This window comes from Hippopotamus amphibius, chromosome 1, assembly GCF_030028045.1.
Source record: "Hippopotamus amphibius kiboko isolate mHipAmp2 chromosome 1, mHipAmp2.hap2, whole genome shotgun sequence".
NCBI classification, from domain to species: domain Eukaryota; kingdom Metazoa; phylum Chordata; class Mammalia; order Artiodactyla; family Hippopotamidae; genus Hippopotamus; species Hippopotamus amphibius.
This window is the reverse complement of record NC_080186.1, coordinates 131,399,865-131,423,748: the sequence shown is the minus strand read 5'-3', so window position 1 is coordinate 131,423,748 and position 23,884 is coordinate 131,399,865. Positions and strand designations below refer to the sequence as shown.

The window sequence follows — 23,884 nt, the reverse complement described above, 5'->3', positions numbered from 1 at the left end:
CTCAACATATTTTTGGAGTACTGTTAGAAATGATAAAACTGCAGTTGAACTATTCTTTCTTTTTTTTTTAGTTGAGATATATTTCACATACCATAAAATTTATCCTTTTAGGGATTGCTTGTTAGAGTTTAAAACCAGCAATTCTCTTTTCTTAAAGAGAGTTTGCTAGCTTCTTGAGACTTCATTATATGTAAAGTATTGGTGATGGCCAACTCTTGTTTAGTGCCCACATGCGGTAGGAAGCAGCATTCTAATCCTGTGATGAAAGGCCATGACTTTGAATCTATGAATTTCTTATATCCTGGGGCTTTTGCACTAAGGTTTTTCAAAGAGTTTTGTGGGTATGAGCCAATTCTGGTTGTTGGCATAGATCAAAATCTGCCCTGGCAAAGAGTTATTACCGTGAATTTTGGCTATCTGGCCATTCGGTGACTTGCTTCAGTGCAACTTGAAGTGTTTAGAGCCGAATCATAGCACTGTAGAAGCTTGGCTAAATGAAGATGTTGTTTGACTGCCTCGACACGAGGGCTTAGAATGATGAGACTTCGTGCAGTTGGCTTGTTTAGTCTTTTCTTTTTAGTTAGAAAGGTAAAGAGGCTTTTTAAGGTCATAGCTCAGCCCCCAGAATGGAAGTGTGACAGGTAATGAATAGAGGGCATTCTTATCCTAGCTGTGTTTAGCTCTAAAGCGTAAATGGGAAGAAGTACATGCATCATGAGGAATTCCTTGTTTAAGTAGGGGTAATGGAGTACCAGCCTGTCCTGCTGATTCTCCTCTAGAAATTCCAACAAGGGAGCTCTTTATCAATCCAGGAGCCAAGGCGTGGTCCTGTGATTGAAAAAGCCTCTGTTTTCATTCCTTTGATCTCTGCTGCATGAGCAGTAAGGTTAGCAGTGGGGTCTTAAAAATAGAGAGAAAATTACCACCTAGAGCAATGACTTGAGATTAAACCAGGTTGAGGCAAAAATGTTTTGTGACCTTCTGGTCCTCCATCGTCTTTGGAATCTGGTTAATTTTGCTGATATTCTCTTTAATACAGGCGGGAGACCTTTTCAGTGAGCCTCATGCTGCCTAACTTCATCTTCAAGTGTAAAATAAAATAATTGGACATGGTTGGAAATTATGTCACTTTGAGTCTTAGTGACTTAGTTGAGAACTTATCTGTGAGCCCTTACCTCTTGCTGTCTAGATGTTTCCCTTTGTCCCAATGTGTTGGTGACTGCTCCATTGACAGTAGGTCGGTATTGTCATCAATGTGTTAACCAAGGTAGTTAGTGCACAGTGTTCCAACAGCAAATGCTTCTGGAGGCCATGTTATGGGGAAATGGGGTGGGTGGCATAGACTTCATGCAATTGTTTTTTTCTTTTATTTCTTTGAAACCTGATCATATATCCTACTTAGCAAAATATCTGCCTGAAAGATATAGCTGGAATTCAGATCCCAGATTGTTTACATACCTTATGCCACAAAGGGGTGGGGGAGGATTCTATAATAAATTTAATTTGAAAATCAAAGAAAACTTTACTGTTTGGTACTAGTACACATAGTTTCTTGAAAATAACTCCTTTGCAGTAAAACACACTCGAAGAGACTAGATTTCCTAAACAAAGTCATATTTTGAGATACATTCACAGACTTTTGAATTGCCTTCTGTTTGTGGCATTTTTTTCCCCTCTTCCCGGTTTGTTCTAGTTCAAGGTTATTAGATTCCGCAGGGTGTACCTTGTTTGAGCTCGGAATAAATCAGGATCTCTGCCAGTACAACCAGCTTGTGTTACTAGTTCAGCAGAGGAAAGTCTGAATGCTCTACATCTGGTTCCCTCTCTGAGGCACAAGATCACTTTTGTTTCTTAAGCATTACAGGCCTTTTAGTTACTATTCTATACTTTCTCTTGGTCTTAGGTTAGTTGTTAATGTCAAATTATGTTGTAGCTTACCCAGAGTCATACAACTCACATCTTCAGGGTAAATTAGAAATTTAGTGTTGTATTGTGGAAGATACAGTTGCTTCTTGGAAAAAGTGCAATATCTTCAGCACTTGACTAATTGTAAATCTTGCCAGCAGAGTGATACAGAAAAAGAAATATTTGACTAGGAGATCAGGAGACCTTGGTTCTGCTAAGCTGAGTAATATTTGGCCTGATTATGTTGCAGTATGGTTTGGTGAATTTTTAAATAGCATGCTGTGTGTGAAAACTTTATAACAAAGAATAAGAAAAGTGTAGTATTGTCAGTGGTTTTTAAAAATAAACTATTTTAATTCAAAGAACTACGTTACTTGCAAGCACAATTTCCTTACAATGCTGTTGTAGCATTTATTTTATTGGGGCTTATTAGAGTTCATTCACTCAACTTATTTATTGTTAATAGTAATATATACTAATAATACTATAATGAGCCTGCTGTGTACCAGGCCCTGGATATATAGCATATATATCCTCCCTGCCCTCTTTAATGAGGGGAGACAGACAGCAAACAAAGAGCCAGTGAAGCCCCCTATTCTGTGACCCCCAAACGAGTGCCCCTCACTCACCCCTCCAGCCCCTAAAACTGCCCATCACACAGGACCTGCACAGCCTACAGGAACCTTCCCCCATGTGCCCAGGAATTTGCAGATCCACAGCTGGGCCCAGCCTTGCTTTGGTCCTGGCTCTAGAGCCAGTTTGGGGACAGGACATGATTACCTCTCAGGGCCAGGGTTCTCCACGTTGGTTTCCCACCAAGTAGCCAGAGCTAGTCTTGTTTTGTTTTTTAAACTTTCTGTTTTGGGACTTTTAAAACTTACTGTATGCTCTCTACAAAAGTGGAGAGAATGATGCAGTGAACCTTCATTTGCCTATCATCCACGTTCAAAAATTGTCAACTCATGGCCAGTCTTGTTTCATCCCCACACACTTTCCTCTTCCACCCCAGATTTTTTTGAAGCAAATCCCAGACACATCAGTTTATCTAGATATTTCAATATATGTATATCTCTAAAAGATAATCATTCCTTTTTCAAGTATAGCCCCAAACCATTATCACACAAAAAAGTTGATTCCTTTATATCATCAAATATCATTTAAATTTCTCTAGTTGTCTCATTTATTTTATTTATATACTTATTTTACAGTTTGTTTGAACGAAGAGTGCATAAAGACCATGCGTTGCGATTAGTGGATGTGTCTTTCATGTCTCTCTTTATTGGTTTCTTCTCCAAATCTCTTTTTTCCCCAGCATATATTAATAGAAAAAAACCCAGATTGTTTGTCCCAGAGTTTTCCAGAGTCTGGTCCTTATTAATTGCATACCCATGGTATCATTTAACATATTCCTCTTTCTTCTGTATTTTCTGTAAGTTGGTAGTCATATTTAGGGGCTAGATCACATTCAGGTTCAATTTCTTGTTAAGTCTATTTTATATATGGTGTTGATATTTTCATCAGGGAAACATAAAGTCTGATTTTTCTTTGTGTTGTTGGCATCACTGATGATGTTCTATTTCTATCACTTCTTATTTATTCATGAGCCAGATCTGTCCATAAAGACTTACTTCGTCAACTGTTTTGTTATTCAGATAACCGAAAACAGCTCACAGAGAAAAGCTAGGATATATGTGTGCTGTTCTCTTTGCTTACCCGTTTCAAAATAAGAAATTGGTTCCCTAGCGTCGTCCAGTGGTGAAGAATGATTTTTGTTTTGTGTTAGTATCATTATGATCTGATACAATTAAACATATTTGATGTATTTCAATCCAGTATAATTAATATCCCATTGGTGTTCAAATTGTCTCATCTTTGGCCAGTGGAAGCATCTGTATATGACCTTCTATTAGCTGGTTAGTGGGCTCTGTCTTCACCTCTAGCTTTGAAGCTCCTTCAAACAGGAAATGTGTTTTGCATAGGCGAAATGTCTGTCTCGTCTCTCCAGATTGGTAATTTTTGTGTGTCTCTCTCCTGTGTTTTGTGATGTCTGCCAATAAAAGAAAATAGCTGTGTCAGTCATGGAAACCAGTGGGTAATTCAAATTAAATTTGTTCCTGAGATATGAAGTCCTCCTTTCCTTGCTCCTTTCAGCTTGGAACTCCTAGGTGGATAGCCAGAGGAAGCCATGGCTGTTTTCGCTAATTTGCTTGTTCCCTTCGTGGGTTTTTCTATTTGTACCTCTTTTATAGTTGTGTTTGTTCTGCAGCTTTGTTACCCATCTTCCCCTAGAATTCAACCAGTAAGCATTTCGTAGAATGCCTGCTTCGCACCAGTTCCTGGATATATGGTAGAGAACCACATCTCTGCCCTCCTGGAGGTGACAGTCCAGTGAGGGGAGTCAAACATGCAGCTTAACAGCAGTAAAACTGTTCTTTTTTTAAAATTTATTTATTCATTCATTTATTTATTTATGGCTGTGTTGGGTCTTCATTGCTGAGTGCAGGCTTTCTCTAGTTGTGGCAAATGGGGGCTACTCTTCTTTGCGGTGAGAGGGCTTCTCAGTGTGGTGGCTGCTCTTGTTGTGGAACACAGGCTCTAGGCATGCGGGCTTCAGTAGTTGTGGCACCCAGGCTCAGTAGTTGTGCACCCGGGCTTAGTTGCTCCGTGGCATGTGGGATCTTCCCCGTCCAGGGACCGAACCCGTGTCCCCTATGTTGGCAGGCAGATTCCTAACCACAGTGCCACCAGGGAAGTCCCGCAGAACTGTTCTTGATCTGTAACAGACAAGTGAAAAAGTGCCTTAAGGAGCCAAACAGAATGCTGTGATAGAGAACAGTAAGGCAGTGGGAGAGACAGAGAGGTTTATTCAGAGAGGTCACAGGAAGCCTGTCGGAGGAGGAGTCAGCCATGGGGGCAGTTGGAGGCAGGGTCTTCTTCTTTTATATATATATATATATATATATATATATATATATATATATATATATATATATATGTGTGTGTGTGTGTAAATATTTATATATTTATAAGTATATTTAAATATATATTTATTTATGGGCTGTGTTGGGTCTTCGTTGCTGCATGCGGGCTTTCTCTAGTTGTGGAGAGCTGGGGCTGCGGTGCGTGGGCTTCTCATTGCAATGGCTTCTCTTGTTGTGGAGCACGGGCTCTAGGCGTGTGGGCTTCAGCAGCTGTGGCACGCAGGCTCAGTAGTTGTGGCTCACCGGCTCTTGAGTGCAGCCCCAGTAGTTGTGGCGCATGGGTTTAGTTGCTCCGCGGCGTGTGGGATCTTCCTGGAGTAGGGATCAAACCCGTGTCCCCTACGTTGACAGGCGGATGCTTAACCACTGCACCACCAGGGAAGCCCAAGGCAGGGTCTTCTGCTAACACAAAGGCACTGAGGGGTAAGGAGCTTGGAATGTTCTGGGAAGGTAGTGTGACTGGGGTTTAATAGTGAGGTGAGGAGTGGTAGGTTTGGGATTTAGGTAAGGGCCAGGTCACGTAGGATTTTATGGACTAGGGTAAGTCGTTTAGGTTTTATTTTAAGTGGTTTAGGTTTTCTTTTCAGATTTTAAGTAAAGGAGTGATTTGGTCGGATGACCAAATCTGGCTGCTCTGTGGAGAACAGACTGCTTGGAGCCCAGAGTGGAAGCAGCGCCACAAGTTAGGAGGTTACAGCACTCGTTCATGTGAGGGATCTTTGTGGTTTGGTCTGAGGTGATGATAGCGAAGATGAAGGGGGTGCATAGATTTGAGAACTCATTTGGGAGTAGAATTATTTGTCCTGCAGGTGGAGGAGGTGGGAGGAATCAGAGATGGCTCCTTGGTTTCTGGATTGGGCCATTTGCTAAGATGGTGAAGACTTGGGACACGATAAATTTCAAAACAAAACATCAGTTGAGGACATGCTAAGATTGAGATGCCTGTGAGCCTTCTAAGAGATACCAAATAGGAAACTGGATATAAGAGGAGAGATTGCAAGTCATGGCAATGTATTTAATTACCTAAGGCAGGGATTCTCTGCTGGGGCTGGTCCTTTGTAGGTAGAGACCAAGGATGCTGCTCAACAGTACAGCCCTCCTCTCTGCTGGGGGAGAACTATGCAGCCCCAGATGTCAGTAGTGCTAAGGTTGAGAAACTTGACCAAAGGGAAGGGATGCTGAGAGAGGAGAAGAGAGGTTAGGGCCAAACCTGAGGAATGCCAATATTTAGGTGTCAGAGACGAGGAAGAGCCAGCAAAGGGCAAACTCAGGCCTCCTCTGTTGAATAAGGGGGAGTGACTGGAATGAATGAGAGGTAGTAGAGTCAGTAGGCATGCACACCCAAGCAGAAGGCAGTTCTTCACAGGAGTGGGAGAGAGTTGTCTGCAGGCAGTAGAGGGGGAGCAAAGAAGCTATTGACGCCGTTGCCAAAGCCTGAGCTATCTGCTGTAAGGATAAGCAGCCTTCTCTGCTTGAGAGCGCCTCAGCCGTGCTGGAAGCGGCGGGAAGTGGGAGAATAGGAGGTGTGTATGTAAGTGGCAAATCACTGAGCAGGTTACAGAGAACCCAGTGCAAGGGTTTGGGAGAGAGGAAAGCGGGGGAAGTTGGATCACGTGTTGAGATAAGCAGAGCAGTCTGGGAATGGGATTTGGGTCATACTAGATGGTCCTGGGAGATTTGGAACATTTTTTTCTGGCAAAAATTGAGGTAAACAAAGATATGAGACCTGTTGAACTTCTTATAGTTTCTCTTAAGCAAGGACCTGGACCTGAAGGCTTTACACTATAGTCTGACCTTGGAGAGGGTTTGGCAGTTAGGCAAGACTGCTTCTGAGGGCCACAGGCACTGAAATGGTGGGGTCAAGCTTTGTTTTTGTTGCTGTTATTTTGTTTTCCTAATACAGATATCTAGTGGTTGCTGCACCATTTGTGGAAAAGACTTTTCCCTTCTCCGTTAAACTGCTTTGGCATCTTTGTTCAAAATGGCTTGATCATGTATATGTATCTGTTTACACACTATTTCTTTTGTTCATTGATCTGTTTGTCCAGCCTTAAGAGAGTACCACACTCTCTTGAGTATTATAGCTTTATATTGAAATCAGAAAGTGTAAGTCCTCTGTTCTTCAAGTTTATTTTGGCTACTCTAAAATAGCCAAAATAGAATCAACTTGTCAGTTTCAACAACAACAACAAATATCCTGTTGCGATTTTAATTGGGATTGTGTTGAGTCTATAAATCAGTTTGGAGAGAGCAAAGAGTATTGAGTCTTCCGATAATGAACATGGTATATCTCTTCGTTTATTTCGGTTCCTTTTTTTTTTTCTTTTTTCCTTCTCCTTTCTTTGGGTTTAATTTGCTGTGTTTTCTAGCCTCTTAAAGTGGAAACTTGGATCATTGATTTAAACTTTTCTTCTTTTTAAATGTAAGCATTTAATACCATAAAATTCCCTTTAAGCATCACTTTACCTAGACCCTATGAATTTTGATGATGCTGTGTTTTCATTTTCAGGATTGTGGTGTTTAATTTGCACATATTTGGTGCTTTTCTAGATATCTTATCAGAAGGTATTATGTAAGATTTCAGCCTTTTAAAACTGGGACGTATTTTACAGCCCAGCATACGGTCTTACCTTGGTGACCATTCCACATGCACTTGAAAAGAATGTATATTCTCCAGTTGTTGGGCAGAGTGTTCTGTAAACATCAGGTCAGGGTAGTTCGAACCTTCTTTGTACTGATTTTTTTTTTTGGTTTGCTTTTATTAATTACTGAGAGAGGAAAAGGGATGAGATGGAGCTATATGTAATGAGGTGGATAGAACTACAATCTGTCACACAGAGTGAAGTAAGTCAGAAAGAGAAGGACAAATATTGTATGCTAACTCACATATACGGAATCTAAAAATGGTACTGATGAACTCAGTGACAAGAACAAGGACGCAGATACAGCGAATGGACTGGAGAACTCGAGGTATGGGAGGGGGCGGGGGGTGAAGGGGAAACTGAGACGAAGCGAGAGAGTAGCACGGACATATATATACTACCAACTGTAAAATAGATAGTCAGTGGGAAGTTGTTGTATAACAAAGGGAGTCCAACTCGAGGATGAAAGATGCCTTAGAGGACTGGGGTGTGGAGGGTGGGGGGGACTCGAGGCGGGGGGAGTCAAGGAAGGGAGGGAATACGGGGATATGTGTATAAAAACAGATGATTGAACTTGGTGTACCCCCAAAAAAATAAAAAAAATAAAAAAATTACTGAGAGAGGGTGTTAAAATCACCAACTATGACTGTAGACTTTTCTATTTCTCTCTTTTTAAAAAATTGATTAGTTAATTTATACTTACAGGCTGCATTAGGTCTTCGTTGCTGTGCATGGGCCCTCTTCAGCTGTGGCGAGCGGGGGCTACTCTTCATTCTGGTGGCTTCTCCCACTGCAGAGCACGGGCTCTAGGCACGCAGGCTCAGCAGTTGTAGCTCGGGGGCTCCAGAGCACTGGCTCAGTAGTTGTGGCGCATGGGTCCAACTGCTCTGCGGCATGTGGCATGTGGGATCTTCCTGGACCAGGGATCGAACCCACGTCCCCTGCATTGGCAGGCCGACTTCCAACCACTGCGCCACTAGGGGAGCCCTCTGTTTCTCTTTTTAAAAGAAAGATTCTTTTGTTGCTTGATGTGTTTTGAAGCTCTGTTATTAGGAGCATGCATATATATGATTGTCATGTCGTCTTCGTGAATTGACATCTCTGTCATTATATTAATAAGATATCAAACTTTATCCTTGGTAATACTCCTTAACACAGTTTTTACTTTGATAACAATAATCATACTACCTTTCCTATGCTCATTGTATCAGTCTTTATTTATTTATTCATTTTTAAATTTAATCGTTGATTGATTTTTAATGGCTGTGTTGGGTCTTCACTGCTGCGTGCAGGCTTTCTCTAGTTGGGGCGAGCGGGGGCTTCTCTTTGTTGCGGTGCATGGGCTTCTCATTGCAGTGGCCTCTCTTGTTGCAGAGCACAGGCTATATGTGCGTGGGCTTCGTTAGTTATGGCACTCAGGCTCTGTCGTTGTGGCCCACTGGCTTAGTTGCTCTGCGGCATGTGGGATCTTACCAGACCAAGGATCAAACCCATGTACTCTGCGTTGGCAGGCAGTTTCTAAACCACTTCACCACCGGGGAAGTCCCTGTGTCTTTATATTTAGAATGTACCTATTTGAAGACAGTATGTGGTTTGGTTTTACTTTTTTTCCATTCTGACTGTCTTTGCCTTTTGGCAAACGAATATTCCCTATACGATTAATGTAACTATTGATACAGCTAGGTTTGGGTTCACTCTTTGGTTAATGGTTTTCTGTTTCAACTCTTTTTTTTTTTGTTCCTTTGTCCTTCCTTTTTTGCCTTACTTTAGGTTAATTGAATGTTTTGAATATTTTGTTTTAATTCCTGCAAAGGTATTTAGCTATACTTTTGTATTTTTCTTTTTTTTCCTTTTGTTTTATGTACTTTTCTTTTTTAATGTTGCTCTAGAGATCACAACATTCACCCTTAACTTTTCACAGTCTACTTAGAGTTACTGTTGAACCAGTTCAGGTAAAATGTGACACTCTTGCAACAATATGATTCCATTTACTTGCCATCTTTTTACTGTTGTTATCACATATCTTACATCTTTATATGTTGTAAAACCCTTACTATAGTGTTACAATTTTTCAAGAATCATATGTCTCATAAAGAAATTAAGAGAAAAAAGTCTTATATATTTGCCCACATATTTACCGTTTTTAGAGCTTCTCATTTGTTTTTGTAGATTGGAGTTTCTGTCTGGTGTGTCTTCAGCCTGAAAAACGTCCTTTAGTGTTGTAGGACAGGTTTGACTACAGATTCCCTCAGTTTTGTTTATCTGAAAATGTCTTTATTTCACTTTCATTTTTGAAGCATTTTTATCTGGGCTAAGGTTTTTTCTTTTTTTCCTTTGTTTCAGACAACTTTTTTTTTATATAAATTTATTTTTATTTATTGGCTGTGTTGGGTCTTAGATGCTGTACATGGGCTTTCTCTAGTTGTGGCAAGCAGGGGCTCCTCTTCCTTGCAGTGCTCAGGCTTCTCATTGTGGTGGCTTCTCTTGTTGTGAAGCACAGGCTCTAGGCATGCAGGCTTCAGTAGTTGCAGCACACAGGCTCAACAGTTGTGCTCAACAGTTGTGGCTTACGGGCTCTAGAGCACAGGCTCAATAGTTGTGGCTCACGGGCTTAGTTGCTCCTTAGCATGTGGGATCTTCCTAGAGCAGGGATTGAACCCATGTCCCCCGCATTGGCAGGAGGATTCTTAACCACTGTGCCACCAGGGAAGTCCCCAGGCAACTTTAAAGAAGCTCTTCCATTATCTTCTGGCCTCCATTGTTTGTGCTGAGGACTCGGCTGTAATTTGAATAATTGTTCTTTATGCATTCTTTGTCCTCTAGATGTTATCAAGATTCTCTCTTTATCTTTGCTTTTCAACGTAGTTTTACTGTAATGCGCATAGGTGTGGTTTTCTTTGAATTTATTCTGATTGCGTTTGCTGAGCTGTTGGATCTTTAAGTTAATGTTTTCCACCCAATTTGAGAAAACTTAAGCCTATATTCTATTTTTTCTTCTTTTTGCTCTATTCATTCTCCCTCTGAGACTACATTTTCACCTATGTTAGACTGATTTTTTTTTTCCTCTATTTTTCCCCTGTTTCTTTAGATTGGATAGGTTGTGTTGATTTTTCATCAGGTTTACTATTTTTTCTGTCATTTCCAATCTTCTGGTAAACCCATCCAAATATTTTTCAGTTCGTTTATTATACTTTTTAGTTCTAGAATTTCCATTTGGTTCCTTTTTAAGGTTGTAATTTATTTTCTGAGCTTCCCAATCTATTTAGTTCTTTATAGCCAATTTTTCTTTTAAGTTCTTAAACATATTTATAATGCTGTTTTGTTTTATGTTTGTTTCAAAACAATGAACACCTTTATTACATGAGTTAACATACGAAGGAGGAGGATTTTTTTTGCCTTTCTGGGCCTTGATTTTCCTCAGATAGAACTCCAGCTCCTTGCCCTCTAGCACATAGCCATTTTCAGGCCACACCTACTTTAGAGACATTACCTTTTAACTACAGCATTTGTGTCATTTTGGATTCAGCTTCTGTTGATTCTTTTGTCCTTGATTGTTGATTACATTTCTTGGGTTTTTTGCATGTGTATTTTTTACTAAATGCTAGATATTGTAGATGATTGGCATTCTGGATTCTACTTTGTTTCTCTGAAAGAGGTTAAATTTTGTTCTAACAAACAGTTAAATTATTAATTGATCACCGTAAACCTGCAGAGGGTTGGCTTTACACTTTGTGGGGGCAGATCTATTTCAGTTTTGCCCTTAGAGTGAGTTCTCCATTAAGATGTGGCCCTTCTTGGGTTTCAGTGGAAAGTCTGAGGTGTTTACCAAGCCCCTCTAACTTCAGACTCCAAGTTCTCTTTCTCTGTCATACCCAGCAGTGGAAATCTCTGCTCTTTTCGGCCTTCCGGGTGTTTTCCACCAGTCCTTGCATTTGCATGCATGGTTCAGGGAGGAGCCAAAGAGCTAAGGGGAATTTATACACAGGCTTTGGGGCTCCCCATTGTGACACATCTTTTTGTGAGGTTTCCCCTCCTAATTTCCAACTGCTCTGGCGGCTCTAAGCTTCATCTTTTGATACCTCAAGCCAGTAGGACTGCAGGGTTTTGCTTGAGCTTCACACAGACTGGACAGTTGTCCTCAGGGGAAATGCTATATACAAAGGTTCCTTCCTTCTTTCAAGGATTGAATCCTTTCCAGAAAAAGCATTTTCTAGTACCATCAATTAGTTGTTTTTTGTATTTTGTTCAGCGTTTATAATTACTATCTATAGAATGTCTGATGTAAGCTATTCTGCTATTACTAGAACCAGAACTTTACCTATTGACTTTTTTTATTTTCAGGTATTATATTTTTCATTTCTATAGAAGTTCTTTTTGCTGCTTTTAGTTTTGTTTTCCCTCTCTATCCCCTCCTTTCCCCCTCTCCCTCCCTTTCTTCCTTCTTTCTTTCTCCTTGCATGCATTTTAAGTGTATCTTATTTCTTTTTTTTTTTAGAACTTTTATTGAGATACAGTTAACATACAATAAACTGCATATATTTAGAGTGCACAGTTTGGTATCCCAATCTCCCAATTCATTCCCCCCAACCCTCCCCACTTTCCCCACTTGGTGTCCATATGTTTGTTCTCTACATCTGTGTCTCTATTTCTGCCTTGCAAACGGGTTGATTTGTACCATTTTTCTATATTCCGCATATATGTATTAATATACGATATTTGTTTTTCTCTTTCTGACTCACTTCACTCTGTATGACAGTCTCTAGGTCCATCCAGGTGTACCTTATTTCTTAAAATATAGTAGACAGCTTATTTATGGTCCATATCTGATAATTCCATTATCTGAAGTCCTTGCAGGTTTGTGTCTGCTCTGCTCTTTGCTGTCTCTCACTCGTGGTGCCTTGTTTCCATATACATGTAGTTATATTTGACTGCCATCTGTTTATTTTCCCTAATTTTTTTTTTTTTGACTGTGCCTCGTGGCTTGCAGGATCTTAAGCTCCCTGACCAGGGATTGAACCTGGGCGCCCAGCAGTGAAAGCTTGGAGTCCTAACCACCGGACTACCAGGGAATTCCCTGTTTTCGCTGTAGTTTTTTGTTTTTTTAGAAACTGTTTATTGTAGTTTTATACATATGACTTCTTTGAGACCTGGTGTGAAGGTGGACTTCTCCAGAAAGGATTTACATTGCTCTGCCAGGTGCCCAAGGCCATCACCAGTGTGGCATTAAATTAAGTAAAAATCTTGATATGTTCTTTTTTAAAACCATGTAGTTGGCAAACCTTCATAAAGACCAGTTCTCAGTGACAGTGTTTTCCTCCTTTCTTCTTGGTGCTTGTATTTGAGACAGTTGATTTTGCTAGCATTCCACTTCAGGAGGTTGTTTGATTTATCCTTACCTTGAGACAGAACCTTTTGGGGTCTTAGCTTTTTGGGGGGTTTGGCTGAAGCTTTTGTTAGACTCTCTGCCTTGAATGGGCCCTCGGCTTTTTCTACTGTTTTTCATGCCCTGTGAGGTCTGAAAACAAAAGCTCAAGTTAATCTGGTTTAGTGTTTGCTCTCAAAGTATGGAAAGCAACCTGTAGTCACTTTATTTTCCTCTCTGAGTACTTGCCTTCACTTAGTTTTTTGGTCTGAGACTTGTTTACATTTCTCTCATGGATACATGTAAAATATTTGGATGTCTTGACTGCTGATAGTAGAAAGGAAATCTAGGTACCTGGCCCAGCATATTATTATCTAGTATATGAAAAAGTTTCTTTTTCTTACTCTGATCATGTAATCTTTTCATTTATAATTTGGCAGATAAGAGAATTTGAACTGAAAGGCCTAGTATAGAAAATACAGAGAAACGAAAGGAAAGATAATTCAAGTTTAGAGCTGGCAAAAATAGGGCATATTTCTGTTTTTGTATTGTAGTAGTGAAAGGACCATAGCAGAGATAGAGTTGGCATCAGGTTAATGGAAAGTAAGTTTGTGTCTTCTCATCTGGAGCTTGGGGTCCTCTTCCAAACTCCCATAGCTGTGGCAAAATTAAGTTCCTTGTGGTTGTAGGACTGAGGTCCCATTTCCTTGGCTGGGTGTTAGTTGGGGGCTGCTCTCAGCTCCGAGACACCACTCATATTCCTTGCCATGTAGCCCCTCTATCTTCAAAGCTAGCAAGAGAGAATCTTCCTTTGTACCAAATCTTTCTCATCCTCTAGCAGTCTGGGTCCAATAAGGAGGTAGCAACCACACAGTAGGTTAAACACAAGAAGTTTAACATAATTATTCACTATGACAGAAGAGTAACTATAAGATAGAAGGAAACTCCATATGGTACCCTAGGGCTCAGGGAGAGTACCCAAGCAAGGACAAACTTGGAAAGGATTCAGACCTTGTTGGAGAAGGTGTAGTTCAGCCCACCAGATAGCAGAGAAGTTCATTGGTTTGGCCAGGCTGGAGTTGGTCTGGAGTTGCTGGGCAAGCAGTTGGCCACCCTCTGTAGTGCAGGCAGGAGAGCAGACAGGAGAGATGAGTGGCCTGGGTGTGTAGTGGGAATCCTTGTGCCAGTGTGAGCAAGAGGACTTCAAAGCATGTAGGCCAAGCAGGGGTCCTGGTTTTCATGTTGAGAGGGCTGCAGAAAGGTTATTTCTAGGCCAAGCCTCTAGATCGAAGAGTGACCATGTTCTGGGTCGGAGCCTGTGCCGGTTCCACCAAATGTCCTCACACTCATTCCCCCAACTTCCAGCCCGTGCCTGCTCTGTCCTTCCAGCTCCCTCTACTGAGAAAGCTTAACATCATGCTCACTTTAAAGGAGAAAATTCCGTTGTTTATTACAGAGCACGTATTAAAGGATGCATTGCAAGATGATTGGCAATGAATTAATAAGTGATGCATGTACTCCAGATGTCCTTCATCAGGAAGAGCCCTGTCCCTTTTAGGAGCTCACCTGATTAGGTCAGGCTTACTCAGGGTAATTTCTCTTTCTTTCATTTTTTTTTTATTTGAAGTACAATGGATTTATAGTGTTTCAGGTTTACAGCAAGGTGATTCAGTTATATGTATATATACATATATATGTATGTAAATTCTTTTTCAGATTCTTTTGCATCATAGGTTATTACAAGATGTTGAATATAGTTCCCTGTGCTATACAGTAGGTCCTTGCTGGTTATCTATTTTATATATAGTAGTGTGTATATGAGTGATACCACAGGGTATTTGCCTTTGTCTGACTTACTTAGTATGACAATCTCTAGGTCCATCCATATTGCTGCAGATGGCAATATTTCATTCTTTTTTATGGCTGAGTAGTATTCCATTGTGTGTGTGTGTGTGTGTGTGTGTGTATGCCACATCTTTATCATCCATCTGTTGATGGAAATTTCCCTCTCAAAGCCAGCTGTATTTGTTTTTTTCTTTGAGGTATAGTTGATGTATAATGTTATATAAATTTCAGATGTACAACATAGTGATTCACAATGTTTGAAGGTTACATTCCGTTTATTGCTATTCTAAAATATTGGCTGTATTCCCTGTGTTATACAATACATCCTTGTAGCTAATTTTATACATAATAGTTTGTGTCTCTTAATTCCCTACCCTTATATTGCCCCTCCCCCCTTCTCCCCACTGGGAACCACTGGTTTGTTCTCTGTATCTGTGAGTCTGTTTCTGTTTTGTTATATTCACTAGTTTATTTTTTAAATTCCACATGTACGTGCTATACAGTATTTGCCTTTCTCTGTCAAGCCAGCTGTATCTTATAATCTAATAATGGCAGCGACTGTCCCATCATGTCCACCATCCCCTGTTTATACAGGGTGTGTACGCACAGGGATGGGAATTTGGGGAACTCTAACATCTTAGAGTTCTGCCTACTGCAGAGCAGGTGGGGGCGGAAGAGGAGGTGGAGATGAGCGTGACTCAGTGCTGCGTGAGAAACTCCTTTGTAAAGTGAAATAGGTTGTGTTTCATTCTGTGGCTTGAGTACATTTTTAGCTGTCTCACAGAGAAAGAGAAGGAATAACTAGTATTTATTGAACACCTATTTGTCAGCTACTACATGGAGCACTTTCATATATTATGCCTTTAATTCTTTCTTTTTTTTACATATATATATATTTATTTATTTGGCTGCACCGGGTCTTAGTTGGCGGCATGCTGAATCTTGGTTGCCGCATGTGGGATCTTTAGTTGAGGCATGCGGGCTCTTAGTTGCAGCATGCAGGACCTAGTTCCCTGACCAGGGAGCAAACCCTAGCCCCCTGCAGGGAGCACAGAGTCTTAACCGCTGGACCACCAGGGACGTCCCTCCTTTAATTCTTAACATCTTGAGGCAGGGATTATTGTCTTCATTTTACAAAAGGGGAAACTGAGGCTTGGGGTTGTAAGCTCACTTGCCTGGAGTCACCCCACTAATATTTGATGTAGTTAAATCAAAATCCAACCCTAACACTGAATCCCGTATGTTCTAATAGTGTCTAATAACATTGCTGCCTGTGAAAGAATTTGCATCACTGGACTGGGATAAGGGTATTTGACAGAGGTCATCTAGGTAGAGACAGGGCAAGCCACCTCTCTGCTGTCTCTTAAGGAGCCCACTGATAGGATTACTCCTATCATGGCCTTCCTGGAGGGACAACAGATCAGAAGAGAAATCCTAGCTGGACTTCCCTATTCCAACAGGGAAGCTGAGCAGTTATCTGCTTGACCTGTGCATCACTGGGAAGTAACCATGCCTCTGTTCTCTGTTCTCATATCTGAATGTGGAACAAAAGAACAAAGCAGGATTTGAGCGAGCTCCGTATAGACTTTTCTGTGGGAAGGGCGTAATTCATGCTTGAAGAATTCTAACAACCGAGAGCTGAGCTCGTAAGTGGCCAGGAGTGTTTGTAGATGAAGTACCCTATGCCTCTCTCTTCCAGAACACGCTCAGCCACCACCCTTGGTTTCTCTCTCACAAGCTCATGAACCCCTGCGAGGTCGGCGGAGGCGAGGTTGTCCCCTCAACCCATTTTTCTTGGCATCCTTTAGGCCCTGACTTGGAGCATAAATGATTGTGGAATAAAAGAGGAACTCCTAAGTTGCCTGATCTGTTTCATCCTTAGTACCCTTTGGAAACAGCCTGGTATCATGGGACTCAGAAGTCCTGGGTTCCCTTTCCACCTCTATCACTGATTCACTGTGGGAGTATTAGGTTCTCTAGGACATAGTTTCTTTTTTATATATATATTTTGTTTTTGTGTTTTTTTTTAAATTTTATTTATGTATTTATTCGCTGCATTGGGTCTTCATTGCTGCACGTGGGCTTTCTCTGGTTGCGGCAAGCGGGGGCTACTCTTTGTTGCAGTGCACGGGCTTCTCATTGTGATGGCTTCTCTTGTTGTGGAGCACAGGCTCGAGGCGTGCAGGCTTCAGTAGTTGCAGTGCATGGGCTCAGTAGTTGTGGCTCATGGGCTCTAGAGCGCAGGCTCAGTAGTTGGGGCGCACGGACTTAGTTGGCTCTGTGGCATGTGGGATCTTCCCGGACCAGGGATTGAACGCATGTCCCCTGCATTGGCAGGCGGAATCTTAAACACTGCACCACCAGAGAAGCCCCTAGGACATGGTTTCTTCATTGTTAGCATGACGAACACGAACTTGACCTCTGGTCCATTCCAGCTCTGCAGTTTTCTGAAAGATGTTACCAGCCATAGCTGCCTTGGTAATTTGAATAAGCTCAGGAGGTTATGGACTTCAGGTCGTGGAGACATGTGGAACAGTTTGGGCAAATATGAAGAGTACATTTAGTTCTCTTTTCTTGGACACATGAAGTAATAGATTCATTGGAATACAGCCTCTTTCTCCACCCACTTCCATCAATTGAGAGTGGATTTTTTTTTTCTCCTTCCAGTTCTCCACTGTGTTTATCAGCTTTAAAGAAAAATCTGAAGTCAGACAGTAATCAGAAGGGTAGGCACAGAGCTCAGCTGGTTAGAGGGGGGAAATTCCTCCATGAAATTTCAAATGAACTGGCCTGGGCTGTTTCCCAAGGAATTTTCTTGAACTTTGGTTTGTTGTTGTTGTTTTAAGTAAGATGTTTTGCTTGATTTGACACATTAAAAATAGTATGTAAAATTAAATTCAAAAAAGTTTCTGAATACTGATCTGAGCAAGCAGAGTAGCCTTCATTCGTTCTTTGCTTCTGGATAGTTCTTCTTTACCTCAAGTACCAAAGGCTCATGATGGACTTCATCAATAGTTTGCAGATGGACTCTTTGTTTCCTTAACTCCCAGAGAGTTTAGATTTAGCTCAACTGGTTGATGCCTTCTGAACTGTTGTCAGTTACAGTATTTCAGAAGGTAACTTTTGTAGTGGGAACATTAGTCTGAGGTGATTTGGGGTCCAGGAGCTGCTACCACCTAATTAGTATTGTAACCACAGGTGAATCATTTCACCTCTCTCTCCTTCAGTTTCCTTAACCATGTTGTGGGAGAATCAAAAGAAAGATCATTTGCAAAGTATAACATCATTTTTTGTTTGTTTGTTTGTTTGTTTTTTAAAAGCTCCCTGGGTGGTTGTAACGTGTGGTCAGAATTGAGATGCGTCGCTGTCCCATGTCGTACAAAGTGCTAGGAGATGGTGCTTTTATTCAGTATTATATTTTTGTTAAAGAGAGGAGACAGAGGCGAGGCGCTAACATATTTTTTATTTAGCATTTCTAAGCACGGGCCAGTATTCCAGTCTGTCCTGAGAGGACGGACGACTGTTTGTACTGTCTGCTTCCATTGCCTGCTGGGATTGGGAAAGTCCTGGGTCTGTGGAATTTTCCATGACTCTCAGCTCCGCACCGTTACTGTTCACTGCAGTCACAGCTCTTCAGTGTGTCTGCCTGTGCTGCCTTCCTCTTTCTGTTTTTCAGGTAGATGTTAAACCTCAACTACAAGTCTGGGTATTTTGTTTGTGTCGAATACTGTAGTTCTAAGGACAGATCAGAGAATCTCATCTGAATTAGCTTTTTGTTTATAAAGTGAGTCAGCTCAAGGTAGCTATCTTGCCCGATGTCCTCAGGTGTCACGTTTCCTGCCACAGAACCACCTTCTGTTGGGGTGGGCTGGGGAGGGCAGGTGCATTGTTCCTGTAGGTGAAGCTGCTGGCGCTGGTGGTGGTAGATTCTCCAGTAGTCTGATCATCGGTGATCAGAATCAGTTTTTTGTTCCTTTGATTGGAAGAGTTCGAAAAATTACCGCAAGTGGAAGAAAAGAGATGCAACCAGACAGTGGTTGTGTTTGGCTAGTTCCCCTCTTCTAGGGGGATTTAAAGTCCTAAAATTGTACAAGGAGACTCCTGTAGCAGGATCGCTCCTTTTCCTTAGAAAGCAATTCCCTGTATCCCATGCAGGATCAGATTATGACACTAAAATCCATCCTCCAAGATCAGTAGTAGGAGGAGTCTGGGCGTGTTATCCAGACCCCCTCCCCCCAAGTGAGAACAATTGTCATTTCTAATTTAAATTCCAGTTTACATAACAACTCACGTATTTTGAACAGGAATTAAAGGCACTGTGTATTCTACTTCATTCTGGGTTCCCCTGAAGCGGTACCTTCTTGGAAAGGCCTTCCTGACCAGCCCATCAAAGGAGTACGACCTCCATCATCCTCTGTTCCTTGAGCTCACTTTATTACCTTCCTCACATTATACTCCATAAGCTTTGCGAGGGCAGTAGCATTTCCTTTTCTCCTTTGTATTGATGGGGCCTGGAGCCTAGCAGGTGCTCATTAAATATTTGTTTAATAAAGTAAAACACGGAATGGTTTGAATGGCCAGACGTTTATTTGCCATCTTTCTGTTGAGTCGTACGCGTTCTTTATGTATTTTGGATGTTAGCCCCTTATCAGATATATGATTTGCAAATCTTTTACTGTCTTTCTTTTTGTTCTTTGCTTTGGTCTTAGTTCAGTGATTCTCAGACTTCATTGGGTATATGAATTCTTATATCAGATATAAAACCATTTATTCAGAACTTTGTGAGTTGTAGAAGAAAACTTTAAAGACAGTTTTGGCTATGTGTTCTGTTTCAGTTCCAACCCGGAGGAAAATATGTAACACCATCATACTTCCTCTGTAATCGGTCTGTGATACAGAGGAGTACCTTGTTACTTAGATCTGAAGCAAGCAGGAGGAGTTAGATGCCCATTGGGTTCAGCTCCACTGGGGCCCAATAGATATGTAACTCACTTAAGTGGTGATGGTGTTGGGAGACGGTGGGCTGAATTGAACCTTGGCTATACCAGTAAAAATGGTTTGTCATGTTGGTTGTGGGTCTTAGCATTTGGAGAATGGATAAAGGAAAGTAAATCGATTTTTCCTGAGCCCAGAAGTTGTGATGATATAAACTGAGATTAGGCAAAAACACTGTGAGGTGACGATATCATATGAATTCGAGGAAATCTTGAATACTTGGAAAGGGAATTAAGAAAATGAGAGAAAAGACAAAGCCTCACTGCTTTGTCAATAATGTATCAAAATGAAGGCAGAGTGTCTTCTGTGAAGGCTTTTCTTGTAAGAGATGCTCCCGTTAGCGCAATGTGTTTTATGAACTTTAAGTGTATTGAAGGTTTGGTCTGAATAGAATAGATTTAAGTTCTACTAAAGCACTTTTCTCATCCTAATTTAAAATGGTCCCATTCCAACATGATTTCACCACTTTTTGTTGTCCTTCCTCCCCCATTATTTTTTAGTTGGCTGATTGCAATTCTGGCCCAACTCAACCCTCTCTTTGGACCACAGTTGAAAAATGAAACCATCTGGTACCTCAAGCATCATTGGCCTTGAGGAAGAAGACCTGCTCGCCAGTGCTCAGTCATTGAGGTGACTATGCCCTTGACCTTTCACATCAGTGTGGTCAGTCGGTCAGCTAGAATTCGCCTGGACTTTTCCTCATTTTAACACTTGGCAAGGACAGACAGCTGAAAGCAAACACCATCTGAAGAGCAGAAATAGATTTGGAACTTAGGCCATTCACGTTACCAAAGGATTTATCCATGAGATTCTTTTAAATTGTATTCTTACCCAGCTATTTAAATAAATTACATTTGCATGTGGTCTTTCGGACACAGATCGGGAAGAAAACTATTTGTACTTAGTATTTCGAGATTCAGCAACTTTAAGTGGCTGACAAATTTTAGATGAAGGGCATCTCTGAATGCTTTGGATAGAGACAGATGATTTTTGAAAATTGGTCTTAAAATTGCAGGTTTCATTTGTTTCTGAGGATCAGAGAAGGAGTGGCATAGTGGAAAGATTTATTCACTGGCCAGGAGTCAGAAAACCTGTCATTTCATTTGTTCCTCAGTCTCCATTATTTAGGTTAGCACTAAATGCTTGCTTGGTTAGATTCCGGTTCAGCTTTTTTGGCAAGGGTGCTTAAGTGGTTCTGTGAACTTCCTCTTGCCTTATATCAGGAGACACAGTGTCTGGCTTTCCGGTCTTAGTGATGCCAAGGTGATCGATGAGTTCTGGTCCCTCCAGGTGTAAAGGTCTCTGTCAACCTTCATCCAGTGATTTTATCCATTGATGATCTTAGCCTGAATGAAGCATTGCAGTAGAAATTGCAAAAATCGTGATTTTTCTAGTTCTTTGTTTGATTTCGATAAAAACCAACTTTTCCTTCTCAACTAGGGTTATTTAGTAACCTTGAAATATAGATCATATAAGAAAAGCGAGATACATATTTAATGTTGTTCTTTTAATTTTCAGAGTAAGATGTTGGTGCCCAGGTTACTTCCGGGCTATCCAATGAGGTTTTATTTTCTTTCCTTTTCAATTTTGATCAGTTACACAGTTTATTATCCTTTTTATGTTCGGTTGTTCTTTCTTTGGTCCTATGGACACCTGTCTAGGCTGGCTTCTATGTCCTTTTGATATTAATCTTTGATAGTTTTCTTTCTGGCAACATCAAGGTGTCCCAGACCTCTCTAGTATGGTTCTTGACTTGGAATCAACTGTTCATTCAATAAATTTCCCACTGAAAGGATCCCTGGTTCACTAGACAGTCCTCAAGCCCAGTTGGTCCTGTCTTTCTTTCAGTGGAAGTGGTATTTAAAAACCATGATCTGATTGCTAGGTGCATTCATTTCTGCTGGGATGTTGTTGCTTCTAAGCCTTTATAGTGGACATAGCCAGGAAGTATGGATTTTTAAAAAGAAAAAAAAAAATCATGAGTTAAATTCACATTTAACATTACAGAATTTTTATTTGACTTCTTTGGTTTTATACTTGAATATCATTCACATATGCTGAAAATCTTGGTTTCTAAAGGCAGTAACTTAATTACTTAATTTGATTATCCTATAATATACATAAAATAGTTTCAAAATTACACCAATATAACTACTAACTATAAGGTTATCAAATGCAGTTTAGGATTTCTTTGCTGTTTTCTGAGGTCACTTGAAATAATTATTTCCTCTGGTGGTTATCAATTTGATATAGTTAGATTAAGATGATTTATTTTGTGTTCAATTTATAGTAATTTTTTATTTCTTATTTGTTACTTTTTTTTGGAATATGTAAAACATTTCCAGAGTCAAAATTATAAATAAGATATATTCATAGAAGTCTATATCCTTCCAGTGTTTCATTGTACAAAGATAGGCGCGTGTGTGTGTGTGTGTGTATGTGTGTGTATCCATCCTTCCCCAGAACACACAGCCGTTACAGAAGAGATATCCTATTACATATGCTATTCTGTACCTTGCTCTTTTCACTGAGCAATATATCCTAGGGATTGCTCCTGTTAGTGTATAGAGATCTTCCTTGACTCTTTTTATAGCCATTGATATCCTTTTGCATTATTTGCTGTCTTCTGTTATTATTGATAAAGTCACAATACCATCCTGTGCGTATGATATTTTGTATTTTTACCAGTGATCTTTGGATTAGAGTCCTTGAAAATAGAATCTCTGGGTTAAAGGTATAAATACTTTTTCTAGATATTACTACATTCCCTTCTGTAGGGATTGTACCATTTTTGCATTCCCACCAACAATGTATGAGAATTCCTGTTTCCTCACAGCCTGGATTTTTACCAGTCTGATAGATAGGCAACTTTTTTTTTTCCTTAGAGTTGTGTCTGCCCAAAGGGGTTTTGATTCCCTTTTATATAGATTTTTAAAAAATCTGATTCATATGCATATATATTTATTTGGTTTTGCCTTCACCCGCCCCCCCTTTTTTTCCCCCCATCAAGTTCTGTTTTCTGTCCTTCCTCTTAACTATAGTGAATGTTGGGTGGGGATATTGATTAGGATTGAAAGCTGAGAACCTCAGGCCTCAGAGTGGGATCTCGTTCTAGCATTACCTTTCACTTACCTTCTCTGAGCCTCATTTTCATCTCTCATCACATGTCAATTGGGCCCACAGTGAATAACAGTGTGTGTGGGGACCTGGCTTCATTTGCCCATTCTTTTCAGTTTCACGTGTCTGTAACCTGAATGATGAATTCCTAACGTTTGCACTCTGGTCCACAACACAAACCAGGACTGCTTGAAACTCTTAGGTTAAAGGTTGTTCCTTTAAAAGCAGAATGCCAGGAAATAGAGCACAGCCGGGCAGCCCTAGTTATGAGCCTCCTGTCACGTTGATTCCCTGTTGAGGTAGTGGTTGTGGTAGGACCATGCCTCTAGGCCTTTGGAGTTATCACATCAGGAGATCTAATCTCTGCCTAACATTGGAGCAAACAGAACTCTTAAGACAGGACCTCACTTCTCTTGGTGGTAAAATTCAAAGAATGAGCCAAAGTTCCCTTTAGAGCTTTGAACTTTTACACAGCTGTGGGATGATAAAGGAGTGCCAAAACCAAATTTAGGCCTGTCCTCACCTGGTAAGGAAAAGTGTTCGCTTCTGTATGTGATTCTTTTAAGAGGCCAGATTTGGAAAGTAGGAGGTGTAAGCCAGGCATGGTATTCAGCAGAGAAAAATGAGGAACAGTCATGGAAGCTTTCAAGTCATTCTATACAGATGAAATTGAATTGATCCCAAACAACGCAGTTAAATAGCTGGCCAGTCCTTTGCTACTTTAAACACTTTAATTGCTGTGACTTTCTTTCATAAGTTGATCGGCTGAGTTATAGCACATTACGCTTATTGACTGGAAATCTCACCCAGTACTGTGAAGAACAGTGCTCCCTCCATCTCTGCCCCTGCCAACCCTGGCTGCCTCTAGAGCCTCGATTCCTGAGATGCTTGCGGAACTGTCACATCAAGGTTGCTGTTTTCCCGATGTCCCCTTTTCCTACGGCTTTGGGGGTGTGAGGCTTATACAGAATCTCCTCGGAGTGGCTTGAGACCCGAGTTCTCTAAGTTAGTTGGTTAACCACGTCGTGGTAATATGT

At 40.8% G+C, this 23,884-nt stretch overlaps 1 protein-coding gene across 2 annotated transcripts in view; it reads left to right on the top strand.

The window, feature by feature from the left end:
* ATP6V0E1 (ATPase H+ transporting V0 subunit e1) overlaps positions 1–23,884 on the top strand; it is a 33,468-nt gene that overhangs the window by 5,520 nt on the left and 4,064 nt on the right. For both annotated transcript variants that reach the window (XR_009052794.1, XM_057728946.1), the window contains exon 3: positions 20,231–20,360. Coding sequence is in view for 1 of the 2 variants with exons in the window: in XM_057728946.1 (XP_057584929.1) it covers positions 20,231–20,324 (94 nt within the window). In the remaining variant the exon portion in view is untranslated. The remainder of the gene's footprint in view (positions 1–20,230; positions 20,361–23,884) is intronic.